Source organism: Schistocerca gregaria, chromosome 1 (genome assembly GCF_023897955.1).
Source record: "Schistocerca gregaria isolate iqSchGreg1 chromosome 1, iqSchGreg1.2, whole genome shotgun sequence".
Classification (NCBI taxonomy): domain Eukaryota; kingdom Metazoa; phylum Arthropoda; class Insecta; order Orthoptera; family Acrididae; genus Schistocerca; species Schistocerca gregaria.
The window spans coordinates 202,634,618-202,653,293 of record NC_064920.1 but is presented as its reverse complement, the minus strand read 5'-3'; the positions used below and the strand labels follow the sequence as shown (position 1 = coordinate 202,653,293).

General features: G+C 39.1%; 1 protein-coding gene across 2 annotated transcripts in view; it reads left to right on the top strand.

The window, feature by feature from the left end:
• Positions 1 to 18,676, top strand: part of LOC126336788 (putative phospholipase B-like lamina ancestor) — a 125,737-nt gene that overhangs the window by 91,051 nt on the left and 16,010 nt on the right. For both annotated transcript variants that reach the window (XM_050000822.1, XM_050000813.1), the window contains one exon: positions 6,319 to 6,565. In XM_050000822.1, coding sequence (XP_049856779.1) covers positions 6,319 to 6,565 — 247 coding nt within the window. The remainder of the gene's footprint in view (positions 1 to 6,318; positions 6,566 to 18,676) is intronic.

Sequence of the window (18,676 nt, the reverse complement as noted above, 5' to 3'; positions counted from 1 at the left end):
TACTGCCATCACAAATATTAATCTATATATCTAAGAGTTATATTTAATATTCAGAAGAATATGTTAGATTTAACTTCATAGGCTTCCAAGGTCAGTGTCATTTTGAATAAAATAATTTTGAGTATTAGGCCACATCATTATAAAGCACTAAAGCAAATAAACTGCTGATTTTTTGACTCATCAGCTGTTGGCCTCTTCAGGCCAGTTAGTTCACTTAGCCACCCTGAAGAGAAGCACAACAAGTCATTGAAATCATCGGAAATTTAGTTATTTAGTGTTTTATGATGCAGCCTAACACCCAAAATTATTTGATTCAAAGTATATTATGTAATTCAACAGAAGAAACATTGAGCAACTAAATATACATATTTTTCATCTAAATGGAAACTCCAGCCCTCAGCCAATGCATCTGCCCATCTTTCCTCATTCCTCTCCTTTTTTCCCCCAACTCCCTGCCCCATAACTTCCTGATGCTGTGCCTGTTGACAGTCTATTCCCTGCATACTCCACCAGACAGCATTCATCATCTCCCAACCCATACACTACAAACCCTTCCCCTTCCTCGCCCCCTCCAGATTACTTCTTACATCCCATGTGATAGTTGCATTCTGGCCTGAGATGCTTGAGTTGATGGTCATGTGTGCATGAGGTGTGCTTGCTTATGTGTGTGAATGGTGTGTGTCTTTCTTTTACTGATGAAGGCTATGACTAAAAGCTTTATGTAAGTGTCTTTTAATTGTGCCCATCTGCATCTTGACGTTTCTTCTAAATGAACTGTCTGCCTTTGAAGAAGTTGTTAGTGAATGGATAATTATTTTATTCTGGTTACTTTAGAAGTTATTATAAAATAAATAAAGGTTATTGTTAAATGCCATAATCATTTCATATGAACTGTTTTTGACCTGTGGTGGACACCAGCGACCTTTGTTAGGTATTAAATTATAGCAATCACTGTCTTTGTCACATATTAGTTTTTTTAAATTTCACGACAAGTTTTGATTTGCAGCCGTTCTCAGATCCAATGAGCACAGCAAAAAACAAGTAGGTGCCTACATGCCTGCTTCTCACTGCTGTACACCTTGGATCTGATGATAGCTGCAGAGTAAAACTAATCATGAAATTTAATAAACTAATATGTGACAAACATATTCACTTCTATATTTTAACAAGGAAGGAAATTTGTCTTGTTTTTTAATAAACTAATATGTGACAAACATATTCACTTCTATATTTTAATAAGGAAGGAAATTTGTCTTGTTTTGAGGAACTGTCATGCTACTCTGGTCAACTGACATGGAGAAATAATGGACAAATTAAATTAGGTTGGAGTGTGAACCCCACCTGTGATACAATTTTGTTTGATTCACTACTCTTTAACACTTGTGACATATGCCTTACCTGTTGTTGGTGTTGCATTTGGTTTATGTATCTTGTCATTTTCAGATCTTGATGTAGTGAAATGATGTTTGAGAAACTGATACTACGAAAGATGATGACAAATGAAGTAGACTGGACAATAGTTAAACTTCAAAGTGGCTTTTTCCACTTTATTGGCACTATAGTGTTATTGATGGCCAGTTCCAGGTTACAGATCAATTTATACAGACAAAGAGATGCACACCTCTACCTTTTTCCTTTGGAAGAGAACCAATCTGATCATTATTCAGGCACAATATTTGTTGACTCTCATAGTGGCATAATGTATAGTAATAAAAATATGAGAGCAACACCACACACAAAATAACTTGATGTACAGTCAACAAAATTAATTATACAGTCCAGCAAATAACATTAATGCTTTAAAGATTCTTTTATTCCATAAATTAGTTTTAGACCATTTAAAATATTTTTGTTGAAACTTGAGAATGTCTACTTTGTAATGAGTGGTAACAAAAGCTCCTCTGCTGCTCGTTGCCTTAAAATGTTTTCCCATTACATGATGTTATTGTAACTTTAACTATCCATAACTTTTAATTACTGAGGCTTCCATTAAAACTAATTGCCTCAGTATAATCAGGAAGATAAGTATAAATAAAGGTGCCAACAACCTTTTTACTGCCAACTACACCTCTATTTTTCTGTAGAACTCTTCATTTTAGCATATTACCTGGAACATTGAATTGTTTTTCTCCTGATGAAAAAGACATGTTATCATTCTTTACTGCTTCAATTACCTTTTGTATTGCAGCAGGGTCCCACGTTTGTTGCTCTATTTTCTGAATGTATCTTCTTGGCATCTTGAAGTTCTTGCAAATAATTGCAGAAGAGTTGTATAATGGGTATGAGTTTTATGTATGAAACGATTTCTAATATTTTAATTTCAATTGTTATACACTGCATATAATATGGAAGTAGCTAATTGTCATTGGGAAAAACAGATTGAAAATGAATTGTCATCAATAGTGGCCATCTGTTGGAAAAAGTGGCCACCTTGGCCACTTGCCCTGGCTTGCAGTGTTGCCAGTTTTCCCAATCACATCTATTTCAGTGGCTCACAGGCAAAACAATACAACAGAAGGAAATGACAGTGATTTATATTTGTAAGTCAAAATGTGATATTGAAAAAACTTATTGCTCTACATAAAAGTGAAGCAGTGAAAGCAGTTTGAGTGACTTATCGTACATTAAACAATCAAAAAACTAAATGTTTTCATGGAAAGATAAAAGGGCAAGTTTCCTTTCTCAACACTAACAGTGTTGATTACAGCTAATTTGGCCACTTCTCAGTACGAAGGAGCACTATTGAAGACATCAAATAAGCAGTGGCCACTTTTCCCACCCTGACCACAGAACCTGTCTTTCCCCTACATATTATGTGTGCAGCCACATTAGTGTAGAGTGAAAGAGTGAAAAAATAGTTATTCATGGCAGTAAAAAATGTAACAGGCAAAGTATTTCCCAACTTGCTATGTCCATACTCAAAATCAGTGGCAAGCACTTAAACAAAAGCTGATTAAGTCCTTCAGATTGAAAGATTTTTGGCTTTTAAACCTGAATTTTCATGTACTTAAAGTTGGTGCTGAGGTAATATGACACACACTCGTAGCTGCAACACAAAATTGCTTATATTTTCTGTCTGTTTTCATAGCAATAATTTTATATGTATTTACTTTATCAGTTGTTGTCATTTGATTCAAGATTTTGCTTTTGGTTCCCTTTCCAGAAATTGTTTAAAATGTTGGTAGTACTGTACCGAATGTCATAAACACCTTTTATTCACAGTAAGGTAATAGGTGTTCTGGAGGGTAACGTCCGTAAGTTAATTCCACCAAGCATGAGGTTCCAAGCACAGGTGGTTCTAAGAAATATGGTTTAACAATTTGATAATTGATTTGCACATGAATAGTATGCACATTAATATCAATTTTACTGAGAAAGGAAAGTAACATTTTTAGATATGAATGGAAACCAGGTTCTCTGTTCAGCAAAAGCCAATACACACCGATCTATATATCAGTGTGTAAGCTGACAAACATGCTGATAGATAGAGCTCAAACTGTTTCTGACAAGGACCACCTGGATTCTGGGATCAGATATCTGAAAAGGGTGTTCCAGAAGAATATCTGTAGTGCACAATATACTGCATTAGCCAGCTCTAAGAAAGGAAAACATGGAAATAATCATCACAAGATAATCCATCATATAGTATTCCTTCCATTCTTTGGAGCTACAGCAAATAAAATAGGTAGAGTCTTGGGCAAACAAGGTATTCAATTAATTTTCCAACCGCCCAAGAAAATAAAAATGCTTCTGGTGTTAGTGTTTTGTTACTTTATAAAATTCATTGTGAATGTGGTGACAGTTACATATGTACAGTTTCAGAATACTTCGCAGAATACCAGCACCTCATGCAATATTGTGATTTTGACAAATCTGCTATTGCCAAACACAGCCTCACAAACATATGATTACATTTGATGAAACAGAAATTTTATCTGTGCATCTACCTGTTGGGATTCTGACATGGCAAAACCTGTTGAGATCAAAATGTACAACAACTAATTTAATTTGGATATTGCTTATACCCTTAGTGGTGCATGGAAACAGATACTTGATGCTAAAAGATGACAGAGAACTAAGTTATGTTTTCCACCATCTAATGGATTCAGTACTGCTACTAATGTTCCTCCTTAAGTCATTGACATAATATACAGTAATGTTCTGCAATTTGTGGTGCCTCCGTGATATAATACACCCAACTGCATGCAAATATCCCACAAGGGCTATTGGTATGTTAGTTAACTGCTGAAAATAACAACAGAGAACTTTGTTGAAAGCTTAAATATGCAAACAAATTAGAGGTGACTATAAAACTGAGAAGTGTTTATTCAAGAACTTAAAACCTTTAACTGTGAGCATGAACATATAGAGGAACTGTGGCTGGAATTTAGAAGCAGATTGACCTGTCACTTGATAAGCATATATTTAGGAGAACAAATCATGTTGGGAGGGACCCATGTGGCATACGTCACTATAAAGAAACAACCAAAGAAACAGTAATTGCTGCATAGAAGCACAATGTGATAAGCTTTCAATGTATACCAATGTAGCAGAATTTTATCAAAAGACCTCTCACTAAATGAAAAGATACTTTGGACATATAAAAGGCTGCCACTAGTATCAAAGATACCCATGAATGACACAGGAAATCGAATTGTGGGTAGTAAAGCAAAAAAGGAAATCATGAGTGCTGTGCTCAGATGTTTCTTTACAAAGAGAGATCCAGAGGAACAGCACCAGCTGAATTCTTGCACCATTGCAAAGATGAGTGATATAGCTATTAATGTCAGAATCATTGAAAGCAGTGAAAAATCATTAAAATTCAAAATCCCCAAGGCTTGATGGAATCCCTATCAGATCTTACTCACAATTTGTGTGTGAGTTGTCCCATCTTTTGACCGTAATATACTGTAGATCCCACAAACAAAAAACAGTACCCAGTAGTTAAAAAAAATTACAGGTCACATCCATCAGCAAGAAGGGTAGGAGAAACAATCCACAAAACCATCTCCTGATATTATTGACATCTACCTGTTGTAGAATCTTAGAATGTATTCTGAGCTCAAATATAATAATGTAGCTTGAACATAATGACCTTCCCAATGCCAACCAGGATGTATTCTGGAAACATCCATCATGCAAAATTGAACTTGTGCTTTTCTCACATTACACACCAAAGCCATGGATCAAGACAGTCAGGTTTATGCAGTATTTCTTGATATCCAAAAAAGCACTTCTTCACTTGTTGGCATAAGTATGATCATATAGGGTATCAAAAAAATTTGTGAATGGACTGAGGATTTCTTGGTAGGGAGGAAGCAGCATGTTTGTTGTCAGGAAAATCAGACAGCTGTGGAAGTAACTTTAAGCAAACGCCAGGAAAGTATGTTGCAACCTGCACTGTATGTCAGTAAGCTGGTAGACAATGTCAATAATAACCTTAGGCTTTCGCAAATGAAGTAGTTAACTACAGTGAAGAATTATTGCCAAAGCTGCACACATATTCAGTCAACTCTTGATAAGATTCCAAAGTGGTGCAAAGGTTGGAAACTTGCTTCAAATGTTCAGATACATAAAATGACATTCTTCTCGAAAAATAATTCCTACAACTGTAACACAAATGACTCATCACTGAAATCAGTCAACTTATACATATATTTGGGTGTAAAATTTGTGTGAATATGAAGTGGGAGTGATCTTGAAGGTTCAATTGTATGTAAACCAAATGCCGGACTTCGGTTCATCAGTAGGCTCTTAGCAAAATGCAGTCAGTTGACAAAGGAGATTGCCTACAAAACACTCGCTCAACGTAGAATATTGCTCAAGTGTATGGAACCCAAACCAGATAGACTGAACATATACAAAGGAGGACACCGTGAATGGTCAGCGGTTTCTTTGACCAATGGGAGTGTGTCTCTGAACTGCTTAAAAACTTAAGATACATACCAACTATCCTGAAAAAGCCTACTTTTGAAGTTTCAAGAACCAGTATTAAGTGAGAAATCTGGCAATATACTACAGCCCCAATGTGGTACCATGGGAAGTACCTCCTCCACGCAGCTCAATGGTTTGCAGAGTGTGGATGTAGATTTAAATTATTGCTAAACTCTGCTTCAAGTGTTGATCCTCTGTAGTTTTTCCTGTGTTTGACCTCCATTTTCTAATTCTGTGAAGCATCAACATTTTTCCAGGATTTAGCTTAGCATGTAGCCCTCATAGGAAATTGAAAAGATGCATGCTAAACTGAGTAAAAGTAGTTTATTTGATTCATCAATTTCTTTTACCACATTAGGTCACCTTTTGTGATTACCATTACAGGTGGGCCAAACTGGAGATTCAGACCTACAGTGGTTCACCTGACTGGATTCAAGCTTTTGCCGCAGGCCTTCTGGAGGGCAGCCTCACATGGCAGATGATTTATTGGCACTGGATCAACACTGTGCAGAATGTGTGCCAAAACCGTCAACACCTTTGCGAAGAGATCCACTCTGTCCTGGAGGAAAATGAGCGTTGGACCCGAGAAAAAGCTGCTGAGTATAAAGCCACCAGTCCTTTCTGGTACCAGGTATGTTGTTCTTTAGGATGCATTTGCACACCATATAATATGTGATAAAAGTAGCTACTCTCACAAAAAAAGAAAAAAAATTGAATAATCAAAAATGAGGACAGGCAACCACCCACCTGTGGCTGACTCCTGCAGGGCTGTACATATGTGCAACACTACAGATAATTTCCCTAGCTTCTTTCCCCAGCTAAAATACAAACTCTATACACATGCACAACCATACGCACTCACACATATGGTTGGAGGGGTTGCATTTGGGTGTCTGTTTTGCTATATCTGGGGGTAGCCAGATATGGGCGCAAACTTCAGAGCTCTGGAAGAAATGGAGGATGCTACCAGGTGGGAGAGCCACCTGCAGAAGAGTGAAATGCAACAGACAGACTCTGGACAAACAAGAGACCAGGACAAGGACAAATAACCTAGACAACAATGAGGTACTAAGCTAGGCCTGTGCCATAACAATAATGGCAAGATCAAAAGCAGCAGAGAGACAAATCCAAGACATGGCCAAAGAGAGTAAGTAGATGACAAGCAAGATAATTATCAATCAGTCCTAGTGCAGTGAAGACAGGTCTGACAATATCAAGCACAAACACCGAACTGATGAGCTGTGTACTGGGCCCATACACCAGCTGCGTGAAACACTATTGGCCGCTGTATTCACATGGTGTGGCACTCTCACCATGCAAGCACAGCACTGTGCAGCCAGGGTGCCCTCTCACGGTCATCTAAGTCCAACTCTCTGGTGGGCATTCAACCTACTTGGTGTCCAATACCAAACATATGTTTACATGTGCAAGAGTTTATGCCTCAATTGGAAAAGTATGGTAGCTTGAAGACAAGTAAGTTAGTTAATTAATTCCATGTTACAAAGCTAAATCATTATGGTTTGAGTGGGGCAGTGCACAAATGGTTTAATTCATACTTAACTGGAAGAATGCAGAAAGTTGAAATAAGTGGTTCGTGTAATGTTAAAACAACAGCTGATTCCTCAAACTGGGGTGCTATCAAGCACGGGGTCCCACAGGGTTCGGTCTTAGGTCCTTTACTGTTCTTGATATACATTAATGACTTACCATTCCACATTGATGAAGATGCAAAGTTAGTTCTTTTTGCTGATGATACAAGTATAGTAATAACATCCAAAAACCAAGAACTAAGTGATGTAATTGTAAATGATGTTTTTCACAAAATTATTAAGTGGTTCTCAGCAAACGGACTCTCTTTAAATTTTGATAAAACACAGTATATACAGTTCCGTACAGTAAATGGCACAACTCCAGTAATAAATATAGACTTTGAACAGAAGTCTGTAGCTAAGGTAGAATTTTCAAAATTTTTAGGTGTGTCCAGTGATGAGAGGTTAAACTGGAAGCAACACATTGATGGTCTGCTGAAACGTATGAGTTCAGCTACGTATGCTATTAGGGTTATTGCAAATTTTGGTGATAAGAATCTCAGTAAATTAGCTTACTATGCCTACTTTCATTCACTGCTTTCGTATGGCATCATATTCTGGGGTAATTCATCGTTGAGTAGAAAAGTATTCATTGCACAAAAACGTGTAATCAGAATAATTGCTGGAGCCCATCCACGGTCATCGTGCAGACATCTATTTAAGGATCTAGGGATCCTCACAGTAACCTCACAGTATATATATTCCCTTATGAAATTTGTTGATAATAATCCAACCCAATTCAAAAGTAATAGCAGTGTGCATATCTATAACACCAGGAGAAAGGATGATCTTCACTATGCAGGGTTAAATCTGACTTTGGCACAGAAAGGGGTAAATTATGCTGCCACAAAAGTCTTTGGGCACCTACCAAACAGCATCAAAAGCCTGACAGATAGCCAACTAACATTTAAAAATAAATTAAAAGAATTTCTAGATGACAACTCCTTCTACTCATTGGCTGAATTTTTAGATATAAAAAAAAAAGGGGGGGGGAGGGGGGTCATGCAATATTTTGTGTAATGTAATTTCTTGTACAGACATCTTTTATTAACCTGACACGTTCCACATCATTACGAAGTGTCGTATTCATGATCTATGGAACAAGTATTAATCTAATCTAATGTAATCTCACGATTACAATAAACATAGTTATATGGGACATTTCAATTGAAAAAAAGTTTGTAGATATCATTAAAAAATATATATTCATATGACTACATGGCTAGATACTGGCCATTTACATGTCTGTAATGGGCTACTCATCTCTTTCGTGGGCAAAATTATTGAGCAGTTTTTTTAAATGAATGGAGAGCAGGTAGTAGTTAAGATAGGTATATTTATCATACAGAATATCAAATTTGCTCCAACTGTGAAAGTGAGGTCACACAACAAGGTGGGAAGTATTCTTCCCACTGCCCATCCATGGAGTTAAATGACAAAAAAAACTTTTTCACTATGTGTCATATTTATTTGATAAATTTACTTCTCTTGTTGCAATGATTGTTCACAATTACTTGCCATGAAATTTTTTGAAACATGGGTCTATGCAAAGTGGTATTTGACAATATGTACAAAAACAGCGAGTGCTCTTTTCTGCAACTTTGGTACTACAATGACGGCACGTCCAGTAGGTTTCTTCTAAAATGGGCTGATCCTCCCCTACAGCCACATGACAAAAATCTTCAGGTACTTAACCCCCTTTTTGCCAGAAAGACAGGTTTTTGTCCATGCCTTTTTTGGGATGAGAAGCCAGCGATCAATTGTCTGGCTAGATGGATCCTATATGTGAGCTGATCATGCTGTCCACTTTTTCTTTTACTTATTTTCCATAGGATAAAACTGTTCACTGCAGCAACGTCCACCAGGAAATAAAATATTCTGTGCCAACATTTTACAGAACATCTGTCAATTGCATAACTTTCTCATAATTGATCAAACTTATTGACACCACCCATTATTTTGTTGTATTCTGACACAACTTCAGGACAAGAAATCTCTGTACTAGTACCATCTTTGTTTTTCCTTTTCACTGTGGCTGTTTCTCATGGGTCATGAATTGAGGACAGGAAAGTGACTGGACGGTTATCCACCCATTCTACTGCAAAAATGGCTCCTTTTGTTTCAAACTGGAATTCTCCTTGTTCCAATTTTAAGTATGCCTTCATAAATTTGGGTAAATCAAAAGTATTTACCTTATACTACAGCTTTGAGGAAAAAATCACAAAAGTCACGCAAACAGCACTGAAAGGCTCATCTACAGAGCAACACTCAGCTATACAATGCCTCTGCTCGAAGGTACAGCAAAAACGGCGGGAACTTGCAATTGGAAGTAGTACCCTATACTGTTCACTAGGCGGTAGCACAGTACAGAGGTGGGAACTGCGAATCCCACGGGACTAGGAGCGAGTTCATTGTAGTGGGAAGCAGTTTCCCACGGCTCATGAAAGGGTTATATCAGCTCAAGAGTTACCTCTATGGCATAGCAGTTCTTAATGCAAAACAACTGAAATCTACATTCAGAAACACTTTTGCTGTGTGTCAAATATTTTATTTCTATGAGCAGATAGTAAAAGAATTTTGTAGCTGTGCATTTCAACTCTTTCTATGTCAAAATTAGATTCGTTACTGGTACATGTAAGTGCAAATCATTTTTCCTTCTAGTACTGTATTGTTAATATCTCTAACATTCTCTACATTTTTGCTTATGAATTAGTAATGCTTTAAAGTCATAAATACTTGATTTGTTTACATATTGATAAGCAGCTATCTTGTTTTTACATTATTTTATATACAGTTCTATGATGAAAAGTTTAACCAGTAGACTATATTAAGTAATTGGATTGACATTAAAATGAATAAATAAATTGCGCACTGAAACACGTTTACTCAAAGTTTTGATTTTTACATTTCTGTAATTTAGTCTATGGATTGAGGTGGTTGACTTTACTACCTACAAGTCATTAAATTACTTTAAATGATCTTAGAAAGTATTTAATATGGATGAGGATGAGGACATGAACACAATATGCAGGTAAACATACAGATGTATTGAGTATTCATGTAGTCGTAGGCATCATACAGTGCAACTGAAAAGCCTATTGCCTACTCTGATATGGATCTGGTATTTCATAATGTAGCTCATGACTTGGTAGTTACATTTAAATGTACTCATGTGATTCTTCACAAGTAATTCCAGTTACTTTCTTTTGCGCAATAGATATTTTTAGCCTAAGTGAGAAGTAATCCTGCATTTTATACCACAGGACATGAGTGAATGAAGTAACTTGGTAATTTCTATGTTCTCCAAGTCAGTAATTAGTCTTATGGCAAAAGTAAATATTGCAGTTTTCTGTTGTGTTGTGTGTGTATATGTGCATCAGTCAACTACTGTTATATGTGTGCCTGTACTCATTTTTGTTTGTTGTTTCTATCTTTTAATTCCCACTGTCGCAATAAATCCTAGAATTGTAGCCAACACCACAATGTAGGTAGCTCAAAATATTGAATTTTCAATGCAACTAGTATCTTCTGTACAAGCTAATCAGAAAAAGGAAGAGACCTGGAAAACTTCAAAACTTGCAGGGAGAATGACAGATTATGCATCTTATGTAGTTGACAGAGGTTGAAGATATAGGCATTCTGGTGTCATTGTGAGACATTGGAATGTAATTTGAAACCTTCATTCACATATCAGTTATTTGTCATTTCTGGAAGCTTAGTGAAATACACGCCTGGAAATTGAAATAAGAACACCGTGAATTCATTGTCCCAGGAAGGGGAAACTTTATTGACACATTCCTGGGGACAGATACATCACATGATCACACTGACAGAACCACAGGCACATAGACACAGGCAACAGAGCATGCACAATGTCGGTTCAAGTACAGTGTATATCCACCTTTCGCAGCAATGCAGGCTGCTATTCTCCCATGGAGACGATCGTAGAGATGCTGGATGTAATCCTGTGGAACGGCTTGCCATGCCATTTCCACCTGGCGCCTCAGTTGGACCAGTGTTCGTGCTGGACGTGCAGACCGCGTGAGACGACGCTTCATCCAGTCCCAAACATGCTCAATGGGGGACAGATCCGGAGATCTGGCTGGTCAGGGTAGATGACTTACACCTTCTAGAGCACGTTGGGTGGCACGGGATACATGCGGACGTGCATTGTCCTGTTGGAACAGCAAGTTCCCTTGCCGGTCTAGGAATGGTAGAACGATGGGTTCGATGACGGTTTGGATGTACCGTGCACTATTCAGTGTCCCCTCGACGATCACCAGAGGTGTACGGCCAGTGTAGAAGATCGCTCCCCACACCATGATGCCGGGTGTTGGCCCTGTGTGCCTCGGTCGTATGCAGTCCTGATTGTGGCGCTCACCTGCACGGCGCCAAACACGCATACGACCATCATTGGCACCAAGGCAGAAGCGACTCTCATCGCTGAAGACGACACGTCTCCATTCGTCCCTCCATTCACGCCTGTCGCGACACCACTGGAGGCGGGCTGCACGATGTTGGGGCGTGAGCGGAAGACGGCCTAACGGTGTGCGGGACCGTAGCCCAGCTTCATGGAGACGGTTGCGAATGGTCCTTGCCGATACCCCAGGAGCAACAGTGTCCCTAATTTGCTGGGAAGTGGCATTGCGGTCCCCTACGGCACTGCGTAGGATCCTACGGTCTTGGCGTGCATCCGTGCATCGCTGTGGTCCGGTCCCAGGTCGACGGGCACGTGCACCTTCCGCCGACCACTGGCGACAACATCGATGTACTGTGGAGACCTCACGCACCACGTGTTGAGCAATTCGGCGGTATGTCCACCCGGCCTCCCGCATGCCCACTATACGCCCTCGCTCAAAGTCCGTCAACTTTACATACGGTTCACGTCCACGCTGTCGCGGCATGCTACCAGTGTTAAAGAATGCGATGGAGCTCCGTATGCCACGGCAAACTGGCTGACACTGACGGCGGCGGTGCACAAATGCTGCGCAGCTAGCGCCATTCGACGGCCAGCACCGCGGTTCCTGGTGTGTCCGCTGTGCCGTGCGTGTGATCATTGCTTGTACAGCCCTCTCGCAGTGTCCGGAGCAAGTATGGTGGGTCTGACACACCGGTGTCAATGTGTTCTTTTTTCCATTTCCAGGAGTGTAGTATGTGTTTGTATAGCTAGGACATTCAGTGTCTGTATAAATAATAGTGATGTGGAGTACACAGTGTTTGTTTAAATAACTGCAATCTCTATGCAGGATATCAGTTCCATTCTGGCTGTGCATTGGTGTCAGTAATTAACATGCTTTCAGTGATAAATGTTGAAATTCACTGACGACCTGGTCTTGAGATTTGAGCTGTGACATTGTGTGATAAGAATTTTGGGTAATTTAAAACATCTACATCACCCTGTCTACAATTATGCAATGTAAAAGCCATTAACTACATAGGAAGGAACCTGAATACAAGCAGTACATTGTTCCTAACATCAGTATATTCAGGAGATAGATGGATTCCAAAACAGCAGCAAGTCAGCTGCACATCACATTCCATCCGAGTTTTCTGTATATGCCAGTCAGGATCAGACAAAATGGCTGAAAGGGCTTCTCTGAGTCACCATATATAGCAGGTTGTATGTCGAATGTGTATGGCAACTATGTATGTTTACTTGGATGACAGAGCCAGCAGTGGTTCAAGAACAACAAAGAGAAACCCAATGGCAGGTACAAATTCCAACTGGACTGAAGAAAACATCTTGTGACAACAAGTAGCAAGTCTACTTAGTTGAAAAACAGGCCTAAGTCATGGAAAACTGACAGTTTTGTACATACAGAATGATTGTGAATCCTAATACGACAGAGGCAGACAAAGTATAAAACCTGATGAAAAGAATTGCAGAGGACATGTACCAAGCTCTTCTGGTAAGTGATGTCACAATGACAGAGGATTTGATCAAATGGTGCCATGAACTGAGGAAATGTGATAGGGGAAGAGAGTGAGAGAGAGAGAGAGAGAGAGAGAGAGAGTTGGACGAAAGAGGTAAGACCAAATGCCAAATGTGGTCCCTCCGTTCGTTGTGGAAGATCACCCTGAGACCACATATATATGATGTCACAGGCCACATAGTAAGAGAAAAGATACAAGATTCCTCCAACAAATCCTGTAATTCTTCTTCACATTCAGAGGACTGTAATGTCATCAATGCATCTTATCATTGATATCCTTTCATCCTGAATTTTTAATCCTGCTCTTGAACCTTTCTTTCATATCCATTATTGTTTCTCCAATGTATAGATTGAATAGAAAGGGTGAAAGGCTGCATCCCTGTCTTACTTGTCTTTTAATCCAAGCACTTCACTTTATTCTTTGTCTTCCAGTCTTATTGTTGCCTCTTGGTTCTTGTACAGATTCTATATAACCCAGCTCTTTCTACAGTTTTATCCTATTTTTCTCAGAATTTCTAACATCTTGCACCATTTTAGATTATTGAATGCTTTTTGTAGATTGAAAATGCTATGAGCATGTCCTGATTTTCCTTCAACCTTGCAACAAGAGCACTTCTCTCCAGGCCTTTACCTTTCCCGAAGCCAAACTGGTCACCATGTAAGTGATCCTAAATTTTCTTTCCCATTCTTCTGTATATTATTCTGTCAGTAGCTTAGGTGTGTGAGCTGTTAAGTTGACTGTGAGATAGTTTCACACTTATATGCCCTCGATATCTTTAGAATTGTGTGAATGATATTTTTTCACAAGTATGATGGTACAACATCAGTCTCACAGATTCTACACACCAACTTGAATAGTCGTTTGGTTGCCATTTCACCCACTGATTTTAGAAATTCTGATGGAATGTTATCTGTCCCTTCTGTCTTATTTGATGTCAAGTCTTTCAGCTTTATAAAATTCTGGCTCTAATACTGGATCCGCTTTGTCATCCCTATCGACTCCAATTTCTTCTGTATCCTGCTTCCTTCCACATTGATTCTTTTGAATGGTTCTCTTAAATTTCAGTCTACTTTTCACCTTTGCTGAGTTCTGATGTAGGTCTGTATCTATACCTGGGTATGCTATCCAATACTGTATCCGATTTTTGAACCTCTGTCTGACCGTGATGTAATTCAACTGGAGCCTTAACATGGCTCCCGGTCTTTTCCAAGAATACCTCCTCATCTGGCAATTCTTCAACAGAATATTCATTATTATTGTCTGAAATTTATTTCAGAACTCAATTACTCTTTTTCCTCTGTCATTCCTACTTCCAAGCCCATATTCTCTTATAACCCATTCTTCTATTCCTTCCCCTACAACCTCATTCAAAACCCCCTATACTATTAGATTTTTGTCTCCCTTTAGATTGAATTATGCGTTCAATGTTCTCATATACTTTCTCCACCTCTCCATATGCTGCTTGTGACATTGCCATGTATATCTGAACTCTCATTGCCAACACTGTTTTTCTGTCAAATATGATGAGAACAACGCTGTCACGGAATTGTGCACAGTAGTTCACACTCTGCCCTACCTCCGTATACATAATGAATCATACCCCTACTATAGCATTTTCTGCTGCTATTGACATTACCCTGACCAAAAATCCTTATCTCCTTTCCATTTTACTTCATTGAGCCCCATTACATCTAGCTTGAGCTTTTCCATTGCCATTTCTTACTACATTCAGACTTCTGACATCCCACGTTCTGATGCATAGAATGTTATCCTGTTGTTGGCTGCTCTCATGGTCACCTCCCTCTTTTCAGTCCCATCCCAAAGGTATGAATGGGAGACTAATCTGGAATCTTTTTCCACTGGAGAGATGATTATGATACTTTTTTATCAATTATAGGCCACATGTCTTCTGAATACACATTGTGTCTCTTCCATTGTCTTCTGCATCCTCATTCTGTTGATCATTACTGATTCTTCCACATTTTAGGGGAAGTTTTCCAACCTGGGGGCAAGAGAGTACCCTACACCTCTGTTTGCTCCTCTGCCCTCTTTGACAAGGTTATTGGCAGAACAAAGGTGACTTCTTGTGCTGGAAGTCTTCATTCACCATTGCTGATAATTTTTATTCAAAATTTAAACAGTGGCGGGATTTGAACAGAGGGCCGAGGACATTTTCATCAGTAGTCAGACACTACCTCTATATGACATGAGGTAGCAGCCTTGAATTTTGACCTGATACATCAAGAGCTAATAGAGAATGTTGAAGAAAAAGTGTACCAGTCTACAGATGCAGTCATCAGTCAATAACCCAGCATCTTACCAACACACATAAAACCAACTCCTCCATCACATAATGGCCCACAGAAGAACAGACTTTTGGAGGATAGCAGAAATACACCACTCTGTTTTCACTGTGAATGCCCTGGGCATATTATGTTCTACTGCAGAGAGGGAAGATGAGCATTCAATGTCTATTATGCCACAAGATATCAATCCTATTCATGCAACTCAAAACAGGTGATAATAGTCCATTTGTTGTCCACAGCTCATTGCCATATCCTGTATGAGATCACTCCCCAAAATGCTGTAGCAGTTCCCCATCACCACACAGAGGCACCAGCTGCTCGCCTAGCCACTGAATTCATGAGAACTAAGCAAGGTGACTACCTTTGGATGTGAGGGTACAACAGGTACCAAAATGATAGGAAATCTCATTGATCTTATCACTAATGGCCAACCGGCTCATATACAAATTGACTCAGGAGCTTTTTTTTCAGTAATGACAAATGCCTGTGGTCACAGGCTGAAGAATACTTTGTTCTGTTATATTAAAGTGATTGTGTGTAGGTCACAAGTGGGGAATACGTCCAGCCAACAGGAATGTGTATTGCAAGAATAACTATCAGTAGCAGAACACAGTTCTTTGAATTTGTCATTTTGGTGGAATGTAGTCAAGACATTGTTCCCAGGTGGGATGGCTTGCAGTCATCACAAGCAAACATTAATTGTGGAAGATCAGAGCTCCAGATTTCTGAAAATGATTTCTACAACACCCATAACAAGGACTGGTTTGGATGGTCCTTTAATATTGAAGACACACAATTACTCCCCTATCATCAATGAGACAAGTTCCAACTGCCAACTGATGCCGATTAAACTGTGCAGCTAATGTTAGTTGGAACAAGTTATTCAGGCTCACAAGAGAAATGTACATGTCAGCAATATTAATAAGCATTGTGGGTGATTAAGTAGAACATTGGATCACTGATTGTCATGAGCAGCCCCAACTAATCTCTGAATATTAGACAGCTGTAGCAATCCAGGAAGGGTGACTTAGTGTCATCAACACAGAATCAGGTTCCATACCACTATTTATAAGACAGGGGATGAACCTAATATTGAACTGCCAATAGCTTCTGGCCTGGATAAGGTACAACATCTGTGAGTAATAGCCATTCTATGTCAATTTTTGGATGCTTTCAGTTCCAGAGTAAAGAGAAGACAGATAGAACAGCCAATAATAAAACACCATATCAACATTGTCATCATCCATCAATTATCTATCATTCATGTAGTCACCAGTCGAATGACAGATAATTGCGGAGGAAGTTGAGAAGGTACTGCTAAATGACATTATTGAACCTTGAGAGAGACCTTGTTCCTCTTCAGTGGTTCTTGTGAAGAAGGATACCACATGGAATTTCTGTGCAGACTAGTGATGACTGAAAAAAATCATGAAGAAAGATGTCTAATCATTACCATGCATTAATGACACCCTGGAATGTTTGAAAGGAGCAAAAGCACTTCTCGAGTATGGATATGCAGACTGGCTGCTGTCAAATTCAGGTTGACCACTGACTGGGGAAAGATTGCCTTCCTAAGTACTGATGGCCTCCATGAGCTTAAAGATATGTCGTTTGGATTATGTAGCACTACAGCCATCTTCGAATGTGTAATGGACTATCTGCTCTGACACTTTTGAGCTGACTAACAACCATATTGTAGTGTGTTCAGACTGAGGGTCTCCTGAATATGAAAAAGTGCCTCTTCAAATCCCAAGAAATAAAGATCTTGGGGCATGTAGTGAATGGTAATGCAGTTCATCCCAATCCAGGGAAAATAGGAACAGTTGCATTCTTGACGTGAGAAGTTTTTTTTAATGTGCTCAGAACTATTGGTGATTCATAAAAGACTTCTGTGTCAAGGCGAATCCCTTGCAACATCTACTACAAGGAGACACTAAATGTTTTTCCTGGAATTATGCACAAGGAAGATCTTCTCTTGCCCTCAAGGTGATGCTAACATCTTCACCAGTTCTAACATTATGTGATGGGAATGGTGAGAGAGAACTTCACATAGATGCTAGAGGATTTAGGATAGCAGGAGTTCTAGAACAAATCCAGGACTATGTTGAAAAGATCTTAGTTAATGCTTTTGGAGTATTCTCAAATTCCAAGAAGAACTATTCTATAACCAAAAAAGTGTGTCTTGCAGTTGTTAGGGAACTCAAAAAGCTATGGCTATATTTATTTGTCAACCCATTCATTGTTGTGAGGGATCATGATTTTCTATGCTAGCTGATTAGCCTGAAGGGTATGTTGTATCAACTGATGAGACAGGCACTTAGGCTTCAGCAGTATGATGTCACAGTGGTCTACAAAAATGGATGAAAACACAAATACACTGACAGCCTTTCAAGGAATCCTTTGGCAGAACACAGCAGCATGAGTGAAATATGAAATTACTTCATTAAATGACACTGCTGTTGGATACTAGGAAGATCCAGCATTGCTTAAAACTGTAGAAGCCATGGAACCAGCCAAAGGAGGATTCCAGTTAATAAATGGGGCATTGTATATAAAGATCTATGATCCAGTGGGGTGGAAATGGTTGCTTGTTATCCCAGCTCACCTGCAGCCAGCAATCCTGATGTATTTCCACAACACTCCAATATCTAGTCACCTGGGTTCAGTGAAAACTGGACTGAATCAGAAGAGGTATCAATGGCCACATCTTTACTGATCTATTAGACACTAAGTCAGCCACTGTAATGAATGCCAATGACAGAATAATGTATTATTGCAACTACCTCGGGGACATCATATATTAATATTAGCCCCCCCCCCCCAAATGCAACAACGCTATTCCACTGAAATGGTGTTGACCTCTTGGAGAGTTTCCCAAAGTCCACAAATGGGAACTGATGGATAGTAGTCTGC